The sequence below is a fragment of the Aquarana catesbeiana genome, linkage group LG13 (genome assembly GCF_042186555.1).
Source record: "Aquarana catesbeiana isolate 2022-GZ linkage group LG13, ASM4218655v1, whole genome shotgun sequence".
NCBI lineage: Eukaryota > Metazoa > Chordata > Amphibia > Anura > Ranidae > Aquarana > Aquarana catesbeiana.
This window is the reverse complement of record NC_133336.1, coordinates 93313191-93334312: the sequence shown is the minus strand read 5'-3', so window position 1 is coordinate 93334312 and position 21122 is coordinate 93313191. Positions and strand designations below refer to the sequence as shown.

The 21122-nt window shown below is 39.9% G+C and overlaps 1 protein-coding gene across 2 annotated transcripts in view; it reads right to left on the bottom strand.

Annotated features, from left to right (window-relative positions):
- Positions 1-21122, bottom strand: part of MBIP (MAP3K12 binding inhibitory protein 1) — a 76270-nt gene that overhangs the window by 14986 nt on the left and 40162 nt on the right. The window contains exons 4-6 of one of the 2 annotated variants that reach the window (XM_073610013.1): positions 11514-11610; positions 9565-9630; positions 2543-2692 (exon numbers count right to left, since the gene is read on the bottom strand). In XM_073610013.1, coding sequence (XP_073466114.1) covers positions 2543-2692; positions 9565-9630; positions 11514-11610 — 313 coding nt within the window. The remainder of the gene's footprint in view (positions 1-2542; positions 2693-9564; positions 9631-11513; positions 11611-21122) is intronic. The other variant, XM_073610014.1, reaches the window with a different exon arrangement.

Below are 21122 nucleotides of genomic sequence, written 5' to 3'. Positions count from 1 at the left end.
GGACCTGTAATGGGTCCCAGATGATTGACAGGAGGGAGGGAGCAGAGCGGAGCCCTTCCTGTGTCTGGGGGGAAGTGATATGTCACCAGCCCAGGCAGAGGAACAGGCAGACTACGAGGGACCACCTAGCAACAGGCATTTAGAGGTAAGTAAAAAAAAAAAAAAAAAAAATATCCAAATGTTTTTTTGTTTTTTTTTTAAGAATTTTTCCAGGTATTTTTGTTTTTTGGGTGGAACCCCACTTTAAGTTCCTGACCAGAAACAAATATGCAGAGCAGGAATTTTGACTTTACACTGAAGTCAACGGGTGCACACTTTTTCTGGGTCAGGGTAGAGGGCAGGAAATAAATATTTTCTGAAATGCCTTAGTAACCCACACTCATCTCAGTACAGGTTTCCTTAAAAAAAACAGCTTGATCTAAAAATGATAACGTAATTCACTTTAAGAAGCACTGGTATGTATGGATCATACATCCTAAAGCATCTACAGTACTAAAAGACTTGTATGCTCAGTCTTAACTACCACTAGGTAGCCTGTTGGTATCACTTATTCCTTGTAGAGACTTATGCTGCTTTCATTTCCTGATTAGTTTGACTCGCTAGAATACATTGATTTACTAGACGACATCCTGTTCTCTCTTTTGTTTATTCAAGTTAGAATAGACCTGTTCACAGTTTGCTCCCCTAGGGGTGAATAGGTTTATTCTTGGAGGTTTACTAGCTAGAAACTGAATTTAAAGATATGAATTTGAAGGATTATTCACGATTATTATACTGACTTAATGTATGGCTTGCCTCATCCCTCTAATTGCTACATTACAGAAAATAAAGGATAGTACATTGAAAATAACAGACTTATTGACACAATCGCCAATTTAAAAATAAAATAAAAATAATTAAGGAAAAAAAAAAAAGAAAACAGAAAAAAAAAAACAAAAAAAAAAAAAAACGCAGCCACCACAACTGAGAATTTGCAGAACTGCAATTTAATAAATTTGTTTTTGGTTTTAATTATGCTTTAAAGTAACAATATTGAAAAGTATAGTAGCGTGGTTTTCACACAAATTACTTCTATATATTTAGGAGGATAACAGAAGTCATTTTGGTACATTTAATCTATTTTAAACAAAGTGACTATTTATAAATAGTTTTCCATTTTATAGGTCAGGTTTTGTCTATTTTTCTTGCTCACTCAATACTGTATTAACAAGTCACCCTTAAGGCTTGTCAAGTATTTACTAAGTAACTCTTAATAAGTGTAGATATGCATCAAGTGCTCCTTATGTTTGCATGCCTTTAATACAAACCCTTTTTTGAAAACACAGTGAACTTGCTCAATGGGAAAAGAATAAAACCCACAAACATTTAGACATAAGAGTAAACTCCTCTTCTGCTAAAAAAAAATGCCAATGTTACAGTGGCTTACTGGTTAGCACTGCTGCCTTGGTATTCCTTATTTATATCCCGGTCAGGACAATATCTGGAGTTTGCACTTGAAGTTTACATATGTTTTCTCTGGATACTCTGGTTTCCTCCCACATTCCAAAGACAAGCTGGTAGGTTTTTTGGCTCCTGTCTAAACTGGTCCTGGTATGTGTATGCATGTTAAATAAGGACCATAGATAGTAAGCTAATGGGGGCAGGGGTACTGATGTTAAAATGTACAGCATGTATGCCAGGTGTGCCACAATAGGGAGCAGCTTCCTATGGTGGCACAGCAATAAGAGCAGGATTGGGGGCTGCTTGGTACAAAACCATTGCACAGTGCAGGTAAGTATAACAGGTTTGCTATTCAAAAACAAACGTTTATGATCATGTTATACTTACCTGCTCTGTGCAATGTTTTTTTTACAGAGCAGCCCCAATCCCTCTGCTGGTGCTACTGGCTCCTCCTCTACTTGGAGTACCACCATGGGAAGCCACTCCCTATTGTGGCACACCCGTGGGCTCAATCACGAGCCGAGCTGTCTGCGTCCATTGACAGACAGTGTGGCTCGTCTTTGTCCCTCACCTAACCCTAGATATCATTAAAAAAATCTTCCTTACCCCATTCCACTTCAGCATGTTGTCACAACAGATGTTATTAATTTTAAACTTAAAAATAAAAAAAAACCTCACAAGACAACATTACTAGCGGTTTCCATATTTTAAAAAAATGAAATAAAAAAAAAAAAATAGGTTCTCCATTAAACAGGTATAAAACGCTCACTTTCTAGAAATTATTAGATGCAGGTCAGCTGCATTTTTTTAAAAATAGTGTTTCCATGATAAAACTGAGTTCTAGTTATCGCATACGAGTTTTAGCCCTGAGAAGGAATATTGAAAAAAGATTATACATGAAACAGTTGTATAATAGGAGTATTTTATGGACATCTATGCTTGACATGAAATGTTACCATTGCCAGTGTAAACTATATCATGTGTAATATATAAATACTTAATGGTTTTCAACAGTCTGAATGATAAACAACACGGAGAGAAAAAAAAATGCATTTTATGTGTACTGAAACAGCAATTATCTAGAATGTATAAGAAGCACTACCTGGCTTTAGCTGTATATGGCATTCAATGTTGTGTAGTCTCTCTTCTACAGCTTGATTTTCACAATCCCGTTGGAGAGAATGCATTCTTGTGTTAGAAGATGAGCCACTGCTTCTAGTCTGGGGCCCATAAGCATTTACAACCTTGGAAACTTATTTGAAGACACAAACTTTGTTATAATTCCTTACAGTTATTCCACCGTTGTATCTCTAACATCAATCAGCAATCTTTTTAATAACAAAACATGGTTAGTGGACAGTTTAGGCTCCATGCACACTAGCATTTTTCAGTAGCTCAAAAAAAAAAAAAAAAAAAAAAAAAACCTAGAAAAAAAATAAATAAATCAATCACTGGATGAAAAATGCTGATAACAGCATTCTTGTGTCAGCTTCTAGTAGCTTTTAGAAGCATTTAAATGCGGTTGTAAAGTTTTTTTTTCTCCTAAAATAAAAAACATGTTATACTTGCCTGCTCTGTGCAATGGCAATTATTCGCAAATTAAAGAAATACAAAATAACCATCAATTGTCTGGAGCTCCATGAAAGATTTTGCCTCATGGGGTGAGGTTGAGCATGAGAAAAGTGAGGGATAAGCCTAGAACTACACAGGAGGAGCTAGTGAATGATCTCTAGGCAGTTGAGACAACAGTCACACAGTCACAAACAATAGTAAACATTGGTAAACACAATACGTCGCCATGGATTAAAATCCTGCAGCGCCCGCAAGGTACCCCTCCTGAAGAAGAGACAGGCCCGTCCAAAGTTGTGTCATTGAACATCTAAAGTGATTCATAGAAGGATTGGAAGAAAAGTGCTGAGGTCAGATGAAACCAAATTTGAGCTCTTTGGCATAAACTCGACTTATGCCCCGTACACACGGTCGGACATTGATCGGAAAATCCGACAACAAAATCCATGGATTTTTTCAAAAGGATGTTGGCTCAAACTTGTTTTGCATACACACGGTCGCACAAAGTTGTCGGAATTTCCGATCGTTCTAAACGCGGTGACGTAAAAGACGTACGTCGGGACTATAAACGGGGCAGTAGCCAATAACTTTCGTCTCTTAATTTATTCTGAGCATGCGTGGCACTTTGTGCGTCGGATTTGTGTACACACGATCGGAATTTCCGACAACGGATTTTGTTGTCGGAAAATTTTATAGCAAGCTCTCAAACTTTGTGTGTCGGAAATTCCGATGGAAAAAGTCCGATGGAGCCCACACACGGTCGGATTTTCCGACAACACGCTCCGATCGCACATTTTCCGTTGGAAAATCCGACATTGTGTACGGGGCATTACTGTGTTTGGAGGAAAAAAAAATGCTGACTATGAACCTAAGAACACCACCTCTACAGTCAAGCACGGAGGTGGAAACATTATGCTTTGGGGCCGTTTCCCTGCTAAAAGGTACAGGCTGACTTTGCCGCATTGAGGGGTCAATGGACGGGGCCCAGATTTGTAAAATCTTGGATGAGAACCTTCTTCCCTTAGCCAGAAGATGGGTCTTCCAGCATGACAATGACTCAAAACATACCGCCAAGGCAACAAAGGAGTGGCTCAAGAAGAAGCAGATTAAGGTCATACAGTGGCCTAGCCAGTCTCCAGACCTTAAACCTATAGAAAATATATTAAGGTAACAAACTTCGAGTTGCCAAGTGACAGCCAAGAAAGCTACACCTATGATAAAAATGATAGACCCTTCATTTCTTTATAAGTGGGCAAACTTACATAATCTACAGGAGATCATATAATTATTTTCTCTACTGTATAAAGGGGAGGGCGTGCTTTGTCCTGTACTCCAAAATAAAGTTTACAAGCATGTGCTACCTCAAATCAATGAGTAGACCTTAACCAAAAATGTGGCAAAAATGTGATGCATTGATGTCACGAAATGGTGGTAAAAAATAAAATTAAAAAAAAAAAAAAAAACTTTGTAGCCTCCACCAAGATGTTCGGTTCCCCCTTGCCTTCTGCAAATGTAAATGCACCAGAAGAAAATGCAGGTCTTAAGCCCATGAAAAAAGTCAGAGGAGAGGAGCAGCAGAAGAGTTTACTGCTGTTAGCAACCACTATTTCCATGTACGGTGCCTTGAAAAAGTATTCCTACCCTTTGAAATTTTCCACATTTTGTCATGTTCCAATCAAGATCGTAAATGTATTTGATTGGGATTTTATGTGACAGACCAACACAAAAGTGGCACATAATTGGAAGGAAAATAATAAATGGTTTTCCAAATTTTTTACAAATAAAATATGTGAAAAGTGTGGCGTACATTGGCATTCAGCCCCCCCGAGTCAATACTTTGTAGAACCACCTTTCGCTGCAATTACAGCTGCCAGTCTTTTTGGGGATGTCTCTACCAGCTTTGCACATCTAGAGAGTGACATTTTTGGCCATTCTTCTTTGCAAAATAGCTCAAGGTCTGTCAGATTGGATGGAGAGCGTCTGAACAGCAATTTTCAAGTCTTGCCACAGATTCTCAATTGGATTTAGGTCTGGGCTTTGACTGGGCCATTCTTAAGCCTCGTACACACGATAGGATTTTCGGCAGACAAAGTGTCAGACTTTTGTCCAAAGGGCGTGTGCCGGGAATTTGTCTTGCATACAAACGGTACACAATTGTCAGCCAACAAACACGAACATAGTGACATACTACAAAGAATTTCAGCTCATGAGCGCCACCCTTTGGGCACCTTCTACTAATGTCGTGTTTGGTGAGCATTGATTCCGAGCATGCATGTTTGTACTTTTGTGTGATGGACTTGTGTACACACGATAGCAAAATCTGACAGACTGTTGTCCGCCGAAAATTTACTAGCCTGCCATCCAACATTTGTTGGCAGAAAGTTGGCCAATTGTCTGATGGAGCGTACTAATGGTCGGATTTTAGGCAGTCTGTCATCACATAATTCCCTGCCGAAAATCCAATTGTGTGTAAGAGGCTTAACACATGAATATGCTTTCATCTTAACCATTCCATTGTAGCTCTGGCTGTATGTTTAGGGTCATTGTCCTGCTGGAAGGTCAACTTCCGCCCCAGTCTCAAGTCTTTTGCAGACTCTAACAGGTTTTCTTAAAGGATTGCCCTGTATTTGGCTCCATCCATCTTCCCATTGACTCTGACCAGCTTCCCTGTCCCTGCTGAAAACAAGCTTCCCCACAACATGATGCTGCCACCACCATGTTTTACAGTGGAGATGGTGTGTTCAGGGTGATATGCAGTGTTCATTTTTCACCACACAGAGTTTTGCTTTTAGGCCAAAAAGTTCAATTTTGATCTCATCTGACCACAGCACCTTCTTCCATATGTTTGCTGTGTTCCCCACATGGCTTCTCCGAAAATGCAAACGGGACTTATGGCTCTGTTTCAACAACTGCTTTCTTCTTGCCAATCTTCTATAAAGGCCAGTTTTGTGTGCACGACTAATAGTTGTCCTGTGGACAGATTCTCACACCTGAGCTGTGGATCACTGCAGCTCCTCCAGAGTTACCATGGACCTCTTGGCTGCTTCTCTGATTAATGCTCTTTGCCCTGCCTGTCAGTTTAGGTGAATGGCCATGTCTTGGTAGGTTTGCAGTTGTGCCATACTCATTTCCATTTTCAGATGATGGACTGAACAATGCTCCGCGAGATGTTCAAAGCTTGGGATGCTTTTTAATAACCTAACCCTGCCTTAAACTTCTCCACAACTTTATCCCTGACCTATCTGGTGTGTTCCTTGCCCTTCATGATGCTGTTTGTTCACTAGGGTTCTCTAACAAAGCTCTGAGGGCTTCAAAGAACAGCTGTATTTATAATGAGATTATATTACACACAGGTGGACTCTATTTACTAATTGGGTTACTTCTGAAGGCAATTGGTTCCACTGGATTTTTGTTAGGGGTATCAGAGTAAAGGGGGCTGAATACAAGTGCACGCCACACTTTTCAGATATTTATTTGTAAAAAAAATGTTGAAAACCATTTATAATTTTCCTTCCACCTCACAATTATGTGGCACTTTGTGTTGGTTTACCACATAAAATCCACTTCCATTTTTGGTTGTAACATGACAAAATGTTGAAAATTTCAAGCGGTATGAATACTTTTTCAAGGCACTGTAGTGATAGCCTCTGGAGTAGATAAGACATAGTAGCAGAAAAATTCTGCTTTAGTCAGACAGGCCACATGTTGCAGGTCCATGAGGAAGCCTGAATCCGGGGGGGGTTGCAAGAATATGCTCTAGAACAAGGAACAGCCATTAACCCAAGAGGATCTGGAGTTTCCTCAGGATCTGCAGTGGAATTCTCACCATTAGTCGTTTGTGTTCCAACTCCTAAGTGCCAATAATCAGCCACTGCTAAGTGAGGATCTTCCCCACGTGGTATTCATAGAATGGGTATGGACTAAGGGGGTTCAGTGTGTCTGGTATTAAGGAATCAAAATAATCCAGGCACTAACCGAGTTCCTTGGGCTGTGTCTCTGAGGTATCAGGCAACAGCAAAAATTCGGCTTACTTTGTTGGTGGAAGATGGCGAGCGGAGTGCACTGTGGGAGTCTTAATAGAACTTTGTCACTAGCAAGAGAGTAACTTCCAGTAGTGATGTGAAGAAAAGACAACTAGATATAAATAGGTAAATGCTATAACATCATTAGGCCAAATAAAGCAAGACAGCAATAGCTAGTGAAAAAACACAGAGTGTAGATTACCCAAAACCTGTGCCTTCAAAATTGCTTGTGTGCTCAGCATTGCAGTGAGTGTTGCAGGATAAAAGGATAGAATGTAGTTTGAACTACAGGTGTAAAGATCCAACAAGACATGTATAGGCAGGTACTAGTATGTAAAACATACAGGGAAACCCTGCCCTGCCCATGTCGCTGACCCTGTCCAGGCTTCACATGTCATGGTGGGTATACCCCCCCAAGGAGGTCTTGCAGGGTCTTAGTGCCAAAGGAAAGGACCACAGCCCTAGACCTGTATAGCACCCAGCTACTAACTCACTCATCATGTGCACACCAAATGTAGTATCTAGAGCTGCACTGAGCAGGCAGATATATCTATATCTATCTATACATATACACACTGGGGGGCAGCACCAGCAAAGCTTCAGCCAGTGTCCAATCGCATGAATGTAGCAGCATATAAACCTAATAATCATTTCCTGTGTTCTGTACAATTTTTTTTTTGTATGCGGTGTTAATGGGAACACATAATCACATTGTGGGGTTTTCTCAAATTTGACAGCAAAACTGGAAATATGCTTTAAAGTGATTGTAAACCCTTGATTTTTAAATAAAAGAACATGCTATACTTACCAGTTTTGCAAAGAACAGCACCAATCCTCTTCTAAGGTTACCTAATGCGCAGTCCTGGCTCCTCCTCCTCCCCCCCTGCCAAGTGTCCACCATAGCAAGCCACTTGCTATGGAGGCCCTCGTGTGGGCTCGCTTCTGAGCCAGCTCTGTGTGTCCATGGCTAGGCCCCTCCTAGGGGGGCTTGCAGAATGCTGCACTCAGATTTTTTTTTTACCTTAAAGTGGTACTTTAGTCCTAAGTTTTAAAATGGGTGGACAGGCAGGAATTTTAATGCAGAAGAGACATGCTTTGTCTCTTCTGCATTAAAAGGTAATTACCTGACTTTCCACCACTGTACAAATTCGGCAACAACAACAAATCTTGACTATGCTTCCAGGCATGGGCAGGAGTGATGTCATCCCTGCCTGGCCAATGACAGCAATCGGCGATTGAGACCCAGAAGCCGGCCACCCTAAGATGTCAGCGGTTGGGTGGGGAGCTCAGGGACGCCACATTGCTGGATTCTAGGCGAGTATTGTTCCGCTTTAATGCAGAGAATGAATTAAAAGAGCAACTCCACTTTTGTTGAGAAAAAATCCGTCTGTGCCTACGTGCAGAAGTGAGTCTAATGGGAGTGGTTTCTGGATTATCAACCAGCTGCTTCACCAGAAAAGCTCTGAGGAAAATTACAGGGTCTGCATCCTGTTAGATATGATTTCTTATTAGGAGTATCTTTTAACTAAAAATTACAATTTTGTTGCAGGGGTTGCTTGAAATCTAACTTGCATCTTAGTGCAGATTTATGGGAAAATCAGTGAGCCAATCACACAAGCAGGAAATTATGTTCCTGGGGGGCGTTCTGTACACATTCTGTGTACAGAACACCTTCAGGTAGCCTTATTGCATTTCACAGACAATTACAGAGCTGCAGATTGAAAAGTAAAAGGTAATTTTTATTCAATTACAATATGACTTGTGTCGTAATAGTATACGCCATATTTTTATTTTTTTCCACGAAAGTGGAGTTACACTTTAGAACAGGCATATAAGATAAAAATCAGATAAAAGTGGAAACAAAGAGAGAAAGAGCTGCAAGACCTAATTTAGGCTTTAAAGCAGGACTATTAAAAAAAACAGAATAATTTTTTTTCAGAACCGCCACAAGACAAATAAGCCTCTAACCTCTAATGAGGACTAACCTATGTCCAGATCCCTGCAGTTTACTGTACCGTTCATAGCTTCATTGATGCAAGATACTGCAGACAGTGCTCTAAGGATGCTGGCTCTTATACAGTAAAGGATCCTGCTGTTTACCCCCTCCCTACCTTGCATATTCACCAAAACACCTTGTATTCTGTTAACAGAATGAAAGGCGTTCTGTGAATAGACAAGTGGAAATTCTGTCATTTGCTCACCCTCCTCTTTCCTTTTTCTGTTGTATGCCATGTATTCTGTGAACAGACTTCAAGGTGTTTGTGAATGGACATGTGGAAGAAAGGGTGGGTGAGCAACAGGATTCTTCACTATATGAAAAATAAGTGGTCAGTCACAGTGCAAAAAGGAAAGCACTACCTGCAGTAAGTGGCATCAATGATTTGTACAGTAATCAGCAGCGATCTGAGTAAAGTTAAATAATAAAAATATTTATATATATATATATATATAGATATATATATATCTATATATATCTATATATCTATATATCTATATCTATATCTGAAGTTCCTAGAGCCCTTTTATACTGCACCTTTTATGTGGCTCTTGAATCCAGGAAATGGGGTAAAAACAGCATCCGTTCTGGCACAACTGTTTTCTGCAAAAGTTAAAGAACAAAGTAGTTGCAGAATACAGAATATGGCATTGAAACAAGCAATACTAAATAATTTTAAATACAAAACGTGAATTTTAAAAGGCCAATGTTATCTTGGGCATAAGTAAACTTAATGGTATTTTTTTCTGGATCACAGGTTGCTCCACAGGGGGTAGTAGGATGGGGATCCGAGACATTGCTTTTTTATTTACAACAATATTCATACAGAAAATAATTGCTCATGGTCAGTTTCTTACACATCACAATCAAGCATGTTTGTTTATTATTTAAGTTCAGCACTATTGAAAAAAAAAAAATGTAATCAGGATGTAATGTAAGGCACATAAGGGAAAGGCAGGTGTAAAGATCAGTCTATCCAAAAAAGGGATTTCATCTTTGCTTATAAAGCGAGGGGCGGGGAGATCATCCACGAACTTCATATTTCCCAAGAACTATAGTGGTAGATGGTAAGGGAAAGCTTAGGTGTTGTCAACATTATGGAGGGGGGCTAAAGTTACCCTCTAGACCTGTAAACACACATAAAGGACTTAAATTCCTGTAATTATTAATGATGCCAATAACAAAGCATGTACAACGATATCCTTATAAGTTTTAGGTCCTAGCGGCTAGTTTACAATTGCAGTTGGGGGGCAGTAAAACCGTATTTTTACCATCTATCAACCTCTCCCCCTTTAGCTGAGAAATCATTGGCCAGGGATGTATACATGCCATAGCTGTGATGCTATGCGGGTGCAGCAGGAATTATACCCTTTGTCACACCCAGCTGGCACTACTGCCCACTGAACGTAACCCATTCAAGTGATCGTTCTGCAACCATGCACAAGGCTGCAGAGTGGTAGTCTGGGATTTAGGGGGTTTAAACAGGTGGTGAGGAGGCGATACAACCCCTGCTAACTGCCTGTCAAATGCTCTCTGAAAAGTAATCTGAATGCAGATTGCTCTTCAGACAGCAAAGAAAGTGTAAATAAGGTCTAAATGCTGCACTCTTGGTTTTCTCTGTATTCTCCTGCAGATTAACTCAGTAATCAACATTAAACTCCTACCCTTTACCTGTTTAAAGGTGCGTTCTATAATACACAGACCAATCACTGCTGCTCTCCCTTCTCGTGCAAGGTCATATCACCACCCATATAGTAATATCTGAGCTTGTAAAGGCATTTGATGCATACAAAAGCAGATTTATATCCTTTGTGGCTAGTGAGAAACATTTCAATAAACGTTTTCATGCCTAGAACTCAGGTTTAATTGAAGAAGATGACATTCTCAAAAATCAGCTTTTAAATCAACCAATTGATCTAAAACTAGTCTGGTCATGCCCTTGGTGCGCCAAATTATAAAGCAATCCATGCTCCTGAAAATCTTAGGCACTGAGCATTCTGGGTAAATGATTTCACCATTACCCCATAAAGTGCTTGTGTTTGAAATATATGGATTCTAAGACACACCTCTTTAAGTGAAAAATGACAAAACATTGGTAACCACTGGGAAAACAACTAAAATGAAACCAAAAGAAAAGTACTCAGCAAATTTAGAAACAAAAGTATCCCAGTTTTATAAAGTCTATCTGTCACACAAATTGACATAGATTTTTCTTATTTTTTTTTTTAAGGTGACAGGATGCCAGTTGCAATTTACAATAAGCATGCAACAATTGTCAGGTATTAATTACTGCATTTATGGTTTTATATGCAACAAAAGGAAAGCAAGTTTGTGTTTGTGCTGCAATTTCAACTCGCTCCTTTCTGCTGGATGAATTGACAGAGCCGCTAGCTGTAAAAAGCCATGAATCAGACAGAGAGCAGGCATTTTGAGTCATATCTCTGACTGAGATCACTGGGAAATGGACTGACTGTAGGAGCATTTACCTTGATTACAATCAATAACGTTGCAGAACTCCCGGACGTTGTTTTCATTGATCTCTGCTTGCTTTCTCTCCATGAATGCCAATATCCTTCTGTCAATCTACAGGGAGGAAAAAAAAAGTGAGAGGGGAGCTGGAATCAGCTGTGTTAAGAATCCCACACAGCATGCATGCAGCCATCTACTTTAAAAACGTGGCTTTGATTTCGGACACTCACAATGACATTCTGAAAGCTAAAGTGGAGAAGAGCTGTAAAGAGTATTGTGGAGACAGCAACATAACAGCATCTCAAGGCAGACTCACTTTCACTTTCAAGGAAAAAATATAAACTGACATATTTCTCTGCGAAAGAGAACTAAACATTACCATACAAATGCTTACCCGAATTTAAACATCTGGATAAAAAGTTTGCATCTCCTTAAACTAAAATTATTTAGGTAACAAAGAAATTTTTATCATATAAATATATAATATATATATATATATATATATATATATATATATACACATACATACATACATACATACATACACACACACACACACACACACACACACACATACATATATATATATTTTTTTTATCAGAATAGAATCATAGCTTAGCAAAACACCGCACCTACTATAGTCGCTACGATAAGGGAAATCAGTCTTCCATACATTAAGTGTAACGCATGTACTTTTTGCCATACATTTTTTACGGGATTGTTACATTTACTAATCAAGCTCCATTCACAAGTGGCAATTCCAGAAAGAGCAACAAAACACGCAGAAAACGCGATTTGCGCTTGGAGGTGACAATAATTGTTAAAGGCACCCAAAAACGAGCTACCACACTGCACTCCAAAAAAAGGTTTTGGAGCTTCTTTGGAGCATTTGGGTAGTCCATTCAAGTGAAAAAAAAGCTCATATCGTGCTTTTCAGGCGTTTGCATTGAAGTCTACAGGGGCAAAAATGCTCAATTCTGTCTGAAAAGCTCATGTCCTTTGAGTGACAGGTGTTTTGCTACAAGCGACAGGATGCTCAGATGTGAACAAGTGCTATAAAAAAACAATAAGTTTTTGCTTGTTGAGCATTTTTGATCTTCGAGCTACAAGCCTCAAAAAGCTTAAATGTGAACAGGGCCTGAATATCCTAATATAGGGAGGAAGCTCAAGGAAACTTAGAGTAACGCCACTTTTGTTGAGAAAAAAAACATTCCCTTCTGGGTGATCTATGTACATTGCAGGGATTTTAACACATGTTGTTGCAGAGTCCTACCTTTTGTTATTCTGAAGAAATAGCTGTTTGACTGTGTCCATGTGGAAAGTGAACCTATATGGGATTAGTTTTGCAATTATCAATCAGCTGCTGCACCTGCAGGGCTCTAATGAGGCAAATTGCAGGGTCTACAACCCTTTAGACGCGATTTCCCTTTGGGAGTATCTCACCAAAAATGGCATTTTCTTACAGGGGATGCTCAAAATCGAATTTGCATCTTCGTGCAGACTTCTGGGAAAATCAGTAAACCAAATCACACAAGCAAGACATTACATATCTGAGGGAGTGGTCTGTACACCATCTATGTACAGAATGCCTCCAGGTAACCATATTGCATTACATTTTACAGAAAAACACAGCACTGCCGAGGTACCCTTTAAGGATGTTGCATCGTTGGAGTGAAGGCGAGTATAATTTCTACCAAAGGCAGCCTTTTGTTCTAAGGAGCAAAAACTTTTTCTGTATGCAAAAGTAACTACCATCTAGCTGAGGTTCTAGGACAGTGATGGCGAACCTTGGCACCCCAGATGTTTTGGAACTACATTTCCCATGATACTCTGGCACTCTGCAGTGTAGTGAAGCATCATGGGAAATGTAGTTCCAAAACATTTGGTGTGCCAAGGTTCGCCATCACTGTTCTAGGACATGTCCACGGAGGAGAGCACAAAAAGGCTGCCATTGCTAAATTGCTATCCAGCAAATGCTAGCTGTCTGGTTGTCTTTACTACCCTCTAGCTTTTTAATACTTGAGTCATGCTTAAAGCGGTACTAAGGGCAAAATAACAAAGCAGTCTTTGTTTCTCAGAGTCCACCCTGTAATTCAGGTTTTTACCTGTTGATCCTGCTGTTATCAACTTTCTTTAATGGACCAAACTGCGCAGCAAAAGTAGCAGTCGGTGCTTAAAAAAAGTTTTAGTTGGAGTAAAGCTGGCCACATAGAGGGATCATTATTTTTTCTCTCTCCTCGATCACAGGGCTGACACAGACAAAAAAAAAATGATTCCTCCATCCACACAAGCGATGTGGATAGAGGAATCATCCTGCTGAGACATTCTCTTCCGACAGCAATAAAGAATATGGACAGTCCAGCAGGGAATTTTGATCCAGCTATGCCCAGCTTTAGGCCGGCCACACACGATTCAAATTTCGTCCAGTTCAGCAGAAACCGGCAGACATTGGAAGCATTAATGGACAGGCTGAATGTAACAAGTTGATCAAAATCAACTTGGGTACGACCAGCCTGCCAGATTCTCCTACGGTCACTATAGTGCCTCTGCTATAGCAACGAATGATAAATCACTGTCTTTTCCCGGCCGGGAACGGCTTCCCCGCCCGCCCCCTTGCCGGGAGCAGACAATTACTCGGCAGGAAGGCTTCTGCTGTCAGCATTGTCGTGGTTACAGGAAAGAAATTCACACCGTGTATGGCCTGCCTTAGGCTTTAATTTGTTAGCCACTTATGTAGGGTAGATGGATAAATCCCCCCTGCCAGGCTATATTATTTTGACAGCCGCTAGTGTTGGCCTTTAGAATACCCAAACTGTTTGGCCTACAACTTTTCTTGTCAAATTTGTTTATTGAATTTTAATAATTAGTATACATAAGTACATATGGCGGCAGCAAAATAAAAGATCACATATATGGTAATAATATTGAGCTGTAGTTCCAACATAAACTAAAAGTAGTTTAACCAAAACAATTTTAGCATGGATCTAACTACTCAAAAGATTGCATTATACATTGTATAAGAGAGGATAAAACCAACTTAGACCAGGGTAATATAAGATGACCTCAGATTAAAAAAAAAAAAAAAAAAAAAAAAAAAAAGAAAGGTCTTAATTATTATCAAGAGTATAGTTTTTAATGGCCTACAATTTTTGACCTGACTCCTTCAACAAGTTTTGTCGCGCTGACCGAAATTCTAAAAGTAAGGCCCCATCAATCTCTTCTGTCATAAATGCTTCCCCTGCCTGTCACCTGAGCCATGCATGTGCAGCTCAGCATGAATATCCAGCACCTGATCAGTGTCGCAATTATGTGACTCCTGTGCTTGTGCATGGAAATTACATCATTGTGGCTCGGCCATTCAAGTGACTGCCCAGTAGCAAAACCGTGTGAAGCTGGAAGCAACTAGGACCCACAGAATCAGTGACGCCGCAGCTCTGGAGGGCACATTACAACAGGCAAGTCTGTCATAATGTATTAGTATGTGGTGCAAACTGCAGGGGGGGCTTTTTTATGTATTTTTATTTTTAAGTGTGTTTACAACTGCTTTAGGCATACACCTGTGCAAGGGCTGTATTTGCCCGCATGGGATGTATAAGTATCCCATGCATCTGTGTATGAGCAGCCCCATTCATGTCTATTGGGAGCAGCGGCTACATTACAATAAAGGAGTATTTTTTATTTTTTTAAATAAGTTTGTTAAATTTTGTACAAAAATTAAAAAGATAAGAGTACAACATGTCCCCGAAGGCATCATAAAAAGGAGTATTTTTATTAGAGCACGGTCAACCACCTATGTTCTTACGAGGCTCAGTTTTAGTTATGTTGCCTGCAAGTGCAAGTGAATCTACGATCAGACTTCGTACTATTATGCAAAAGTGGGAGATGTACAGCTCCTGGACTTGAGACTAAAATTCTGAGACGATTCCTAACAGAAATAAAGCATGAAGAATTTCCCAGTCTGCTCCCTAGGTTTCTTCCACTTTTTTTTTTTTTTCCCCACTTCAGGGAAATTTTCTGAGAGACTTATTTCAACTTTGCAGTTCATTATCATCCCAGCTCGTTTTCACATCATTGTGGCTTTTTTTTGTTTAATCTTTTTTCTTATTGGTTTTAGTTAAATCTTACATCATCTTACATTTAGTGATACCTCACTTCAGCTAACACCCACCATTAAAACATATACAAAAAAAAAAGTTTGCTCCAACTCATTCACCAACCCTCCCTCCCCTCCCCACCTCACAACTCACCCCCCTCCCACACCCATCTCCCCCCTCTCCCTTACTCCTTTTGGTTCTGGTCTTCACTTTTCTCCTCTTCTTCACCTCCCTCATACAGTCTAGCTACTTTAAGGCCTCCTCCCATTTTCATTGTATATTCCCATCACCTTGGCGCACCTTATTGAGCTCTTATACTCTGCCCATTCCCTCCAATTCTCTTCAAACTCTTCCATTCTCATCCCCTCACTGTACCTTAAATATTCTAGGCTTTGGATTTCATTTATTTTGTTAAACCATCCTGCAACGTAGGTCTCCCTTTTTCTTGCCAGTTTTTAGGTAAAAGGCTTTTAGCCGCGTTCAAGAGCTGAGGTAGTAACGTTCTCAGGTAATTCCTAGTTGACATTCTAATCCCATGAAATAAACACCCCCAAGGGTCGTCTGGGACTTCAATGTTGGTTATCTCACTGGTGATTTGCCTGGTCTCCTCCCAATATTTTTTAATTTCCGGGCAATGCCACCAAATATGCGCCATCTTCCCAATCTCTTTACACCCCCGCCAACAAAATTGCGACGTTTCACTCTGGTACTTGTGTGCGCTAACTTAACTCTAGCATTTTGCAGTTGACCGACGTGACGTGTACCCTCCTCAATAATTGCCTAATCTCTGGTTATTTAAGCTGTATATCTAATTCCGTCTCCCACTTCTTAATAAATGGCGGTATCTCAGATCCCTTCAAGTCTATTAACACTCTATAAATCCTAGAGATCCCCTTCTTAGCTGTTTTATCCACACACAGTTTCTCCAGAGGACGTAAGTTTTTGACTGATCTAACGGGTTTAGGGAGTGTTTCAATAAAGTGATTCAATTGGCTATACCGCCATCGATCTATAACCATCAGTTCGCTTTTATTTTTTAGTTCCTGGTATGTGCAAATTTTTCCCTGTTCCATCACATCCTTCAATTGTGCGTCTTCCTGTAGAATCCATTTCCCAAACAAGTCCTCAATCCCCGGTGTAAAATATTCTGTATCCTTCAACGGGATTAAGGGTGAATTGTACTCCCATTTCTCCGTTTTGTGCAAATTATCCCAAATTTTTAGGGCATGTCTAGTTATGTCGTGTGTATCTGTACTAAGTTTTCTAAATTGTGAAGGGATCCATATTATCTTTCCATTGTGGCTTTACAAATTGTGCTCTCCATTTTAACCCATCGTTTTTCCTTATTATTTTTTGCCCATCCTAATATTCGTGATAATATAATTGCTTCATAGTAATTTTGAATATCAGGTGCCACCCATTCGCCTTATCTTTACTCAACTGTGTAAAACTTATACGTGCTTTTTTCCCTCTCCAAATAAACCTTAAAAATATTGTATGCAATGTTTTAAGATAAACCTGTGGGAGTGGGATTGGGAGCATTTGCATCTTATACGTAATTTTAGATAGGATTGCCATCTTGAATAAGTTAATTCTTTCCCCCCATGATAACTGTCCTCTTGTAATTCTGTTCAAGTCTTCTTTAATCTTGTTGAGGAGTGGGACAAAATTAGCTTGATATAATGTCTCTCTCGATGTAGTTATCTTGACTCCTAGGTACTTAAGTTCTTTTTTTCCCCCCACACAAAGGGAAAGTCCTTTTAAAAAGCATATTTCCCCGTTTTACCTATATTAATGTCTAATGTTTCTGATTTAGCCGGATTTATCTTGAAATTAGATAGTTCTCCATATTCTTTCAGGGCTATAAATCAAATTTGGGAGGGTCACCCTAAGGCGGGTTATATAAAATAAAATATCATCCGCGAAAGCCGCCAATTTATGGACTTCTTTCCCAACTTTTATTCCCCTAATGTCCGGGTTCTGCCTAATCTTTATTAAAAGGGGTTCAAGCGCTAGCACAAACAAAGGGGAAAGTGGACACCCCTGTCTTGTGCCGTTGAACATTTCAAACGGCTCCGAAAGTGTTCCATTTACCTTCACCCTCGCTGAAGGTCTTGCGTATAATGCCTTTATCCATCTAATCATATTCGCCCCAAGGCCTATCTCCTCCAACGTGCTCAGCATGAAGCCCCAGTCCACCCTGTCAAAAGCTTTTTCAGCATCTATGGACAGGAGCAGTCCTGGGGCTCTGCTATCTTTGATTCTCTGAATTGCCAAGAGCGTTCTAATACCATTATCCCTCCCTTCTCTTCCTGGAATGAACCCAACCTGATCTGGGTGTACTATCTCATTCATTATATTTTTCATCCTCCCTGCTAATACTTTTGCGAATAATTTCGTATCCGTATTAAGGAGTGATATAGGCCTGTAACTAGAACAGAGTGTGCTATCTTTACCTTCCTTCAGGATGATGGTAATATTGGCTTCCAGAGCCTCTTTCCTCATCTCTTATTTTGCCTCAATCCCATTCATGTAGGAGCACATTTTGGGAATTAGTATGTCCTGAAATTTTTTGTAGTAGGATATTGTCAAGCCATCGGGACCAGGACTTTTGCCAGCCAGTGTTTCTTTTAACATTTTTCTAACCTCTTTTTCTGTTATGGGGGCCTCTAGGTCGCTACGTTTGTTTTCTGCAATTTTAGTTAATCCTATGTCTTTTAAGAAAGTTTTTATTTTCCCCAGTTTTTTTTTCCACCTCTTCTGTTGTAATCTTCTTGTTGATTGAGTATAACCCCCCCATAATAATCTTGAAAGGTTTTGGCAATTTCTCTGGTTCTATATCTCATCTCCCCTGTCGTTGTCTTTATTTTCTCGATATAGTTGCCGGTTTTCTTTTTTAATACCTTTGCTAGGAATTTCCCTGGTTTATTCCCGCCTAGATACCTTTCTTTCTTAGTTAGGTTGTATGCCGTTCGTGTTTCTTGTTCTACTAGGTCCCTCATGGCCTCTCTTTTACAATAAAGTTTTACTAGCACCTCTCCATCCCCAGTTAACTTGTGCAGCTGTTCTAAGTCGTATATTTCTTTTGTTAAGGCTATTTTATCTTGCTTAGTTTTTTTTTTTTCTCTGACCCAGCCATAATTAGAATACCCCTAATATATGCTTTATGCGCCTCCCAGACTGTTGCTTCTGATATATCTACTGAATTGTTAATCCTGAAATAGAATTCTAGTTCTTCCTTAATTTGCTTTTCTATTTCTTTATCATGTAATAGTTCTTCATTTAACCTCCATATATTATTCTTTTTTTGGGACTCGACAATTTTCAGTTGTAAACTCACCGGCGCGTGGTCTGGGAAGGTCATTATTCCAATATTTGTGCTAATCACTGCCTCCAGCCACCTATGTTCAATCAGTGTGAAATGTATAATCCCTTGCGTTAAAATGCTGCATCCTCCATGCATCTACCAGTTGACACTGATGCAATTTCTATTTCACTTTATTCATCCATGCCTTACCGGTCTTGCTTTAAAGACTGGTTGCCAGGATTGCTGTTCCTCTGGATTTTCTATATTCTCTGTTCCCACCAACCCGGGATTTCTACTATTGGCACATCTAAGCGGTTACAAGATTTTGGTGTATCTTCTGGAAATCTTAGAGTTGCAGATCGGCCTTTCTTACGTCCGATTAAGCAGGCTGGAAAGTCCCATGAATATTGAACGTTATCCTCTTTGAGCTGGTCTAATAAGGGTTTCAAGATTCTTCTCCTGGCAAGCGTCTCCGCTGCCAGGTCTGGGAAAATCTGCAGGTCATTCTCTCCATACTTCACTGGTTGGTTATTTTTCAAACATGCCCTTATCTGTTGTCTTGGAAGTTATGAAATCTTGCGATGACATCTCTTGGGACATCTCCTGCTATTTCTGCAGGCTTTCTGATCCTGTGGATTCTTTCAAACTTTATTTTACTGCTTGCGCCAGGTGTACTTATCATATGACCAAAGATTTTGTCCATTTTTTCTTGCAATTCTTCCTATTCTCCTTGCATTTCTGGAAGGCCTCTGGTCCGGAGGTTTTTCCTTCTATTCCGGTTCTCTTGATTCTCAATTCTGTACATTATATTCCTCTGTTCCTTCTGCACCTCATCCATCTGGCTCTTAAGCTTTTTAATCTTGTCCCCTTGCTTGTCCAGCCTTTTTTCCTGTATCTTCCACCCTTTTTAATATATGGTTCATGTCTAGTTGCTATTTCTGCTTTTATAGATGTTTCCAACCTCCCAAACATTTCCGCCATTTCACCCTTTGTTGGTAGTTGATTTTTTTGTTTAGGTTCCATTATTACTTCTTCTAATATCTCACTGCTTACTGCGCGAGTGTCTAGTTCAGCCCACTGTCTTCTCAGTCCAGTCTTTGATAAACCCTCAGGGGTTTTACTTTTAGTCCCCGTTTGTTTACCAGGGCTATCTTTGCCGCCCTCCTGTACCATATATTTTCTAATGGTCCCCGGGCTAGTACTTATTCTGGGCGCATTAGAAACAGCCCCTTTCACTGGTTTACCCTTCATTTCTTCATTTACCTCTTCGTTTTAAACTAGTATCTAATCTCCCCTTCCCAGGTGGTGGGTGAGGGTTGGGGGGTTCTTTCTTTCCGTTCTCCAATGTTATTTTTTCCAGTTGTAAACCCCCGTATGTGTTCAAAATGAATTTGCAGATGAAACCAGTCTTATAGGACTACCAGTACAAGCCTCTTATCCACCATTGCAAACTGTACGACAATGACTACTTATATAGGTAGTTACTATTAATGTCCCTGTAGTCACGTGTTTTAATTTCCTACTGTCACAATTTAATGGTTAACTTATGTGATATAGGTCATAGGTCAAAATGTGGTAAAGATCAAAAAGATTCTTAGAATATCTCTTTCCTGGTACCCTATATAGCCTGGTCAGTCCATATTAGATGACAAAAAAAAAAAAAAAAAAAAAAAAAAAAAAGAGAAACATTTTTTACACACCCTGCATGTTCAAGAATCTATGCTCTTATCAGTGCATCAGCACTCTTCTCGCCCTCTTTCGCCGGCTGTTTTCCAACTGTGGGTCAGGGTCCTTTCACTTAATAATTTAAGATTTTCTCATTCCAGTTTATTTTTACGTCAAATTAGGTTTTCGATAAACTATGTATGATCTATGTGCAGATTTTATGATTCATGTGTCCAGAGCAGTGCATGTAACTGTTCGTATATACCCATATATCAGTATACTTATGTCTATCCACAGTCTGCAAAAGACTTCTTTCATTCAAATGTCGCATAGAGAGGGTACTCCATCAGCATTAATAAATGGTTTACCTGCTGTTTCCTTGTTGTCCATATACAGTGTGTAGGGGAGCCATTGCTCACTGTGTGTCCTGTGGTTCACTTACTCTGTCTGGCGCTTACCGGGGTCTCATCTCCAGCTGCTCCTCAGCACCGCTTGTCCTCCTCCACACCACACTGCGCAGGCTCCTGCTCCGCTTCCCGGTCTCAGCGGCAATGGCAGCA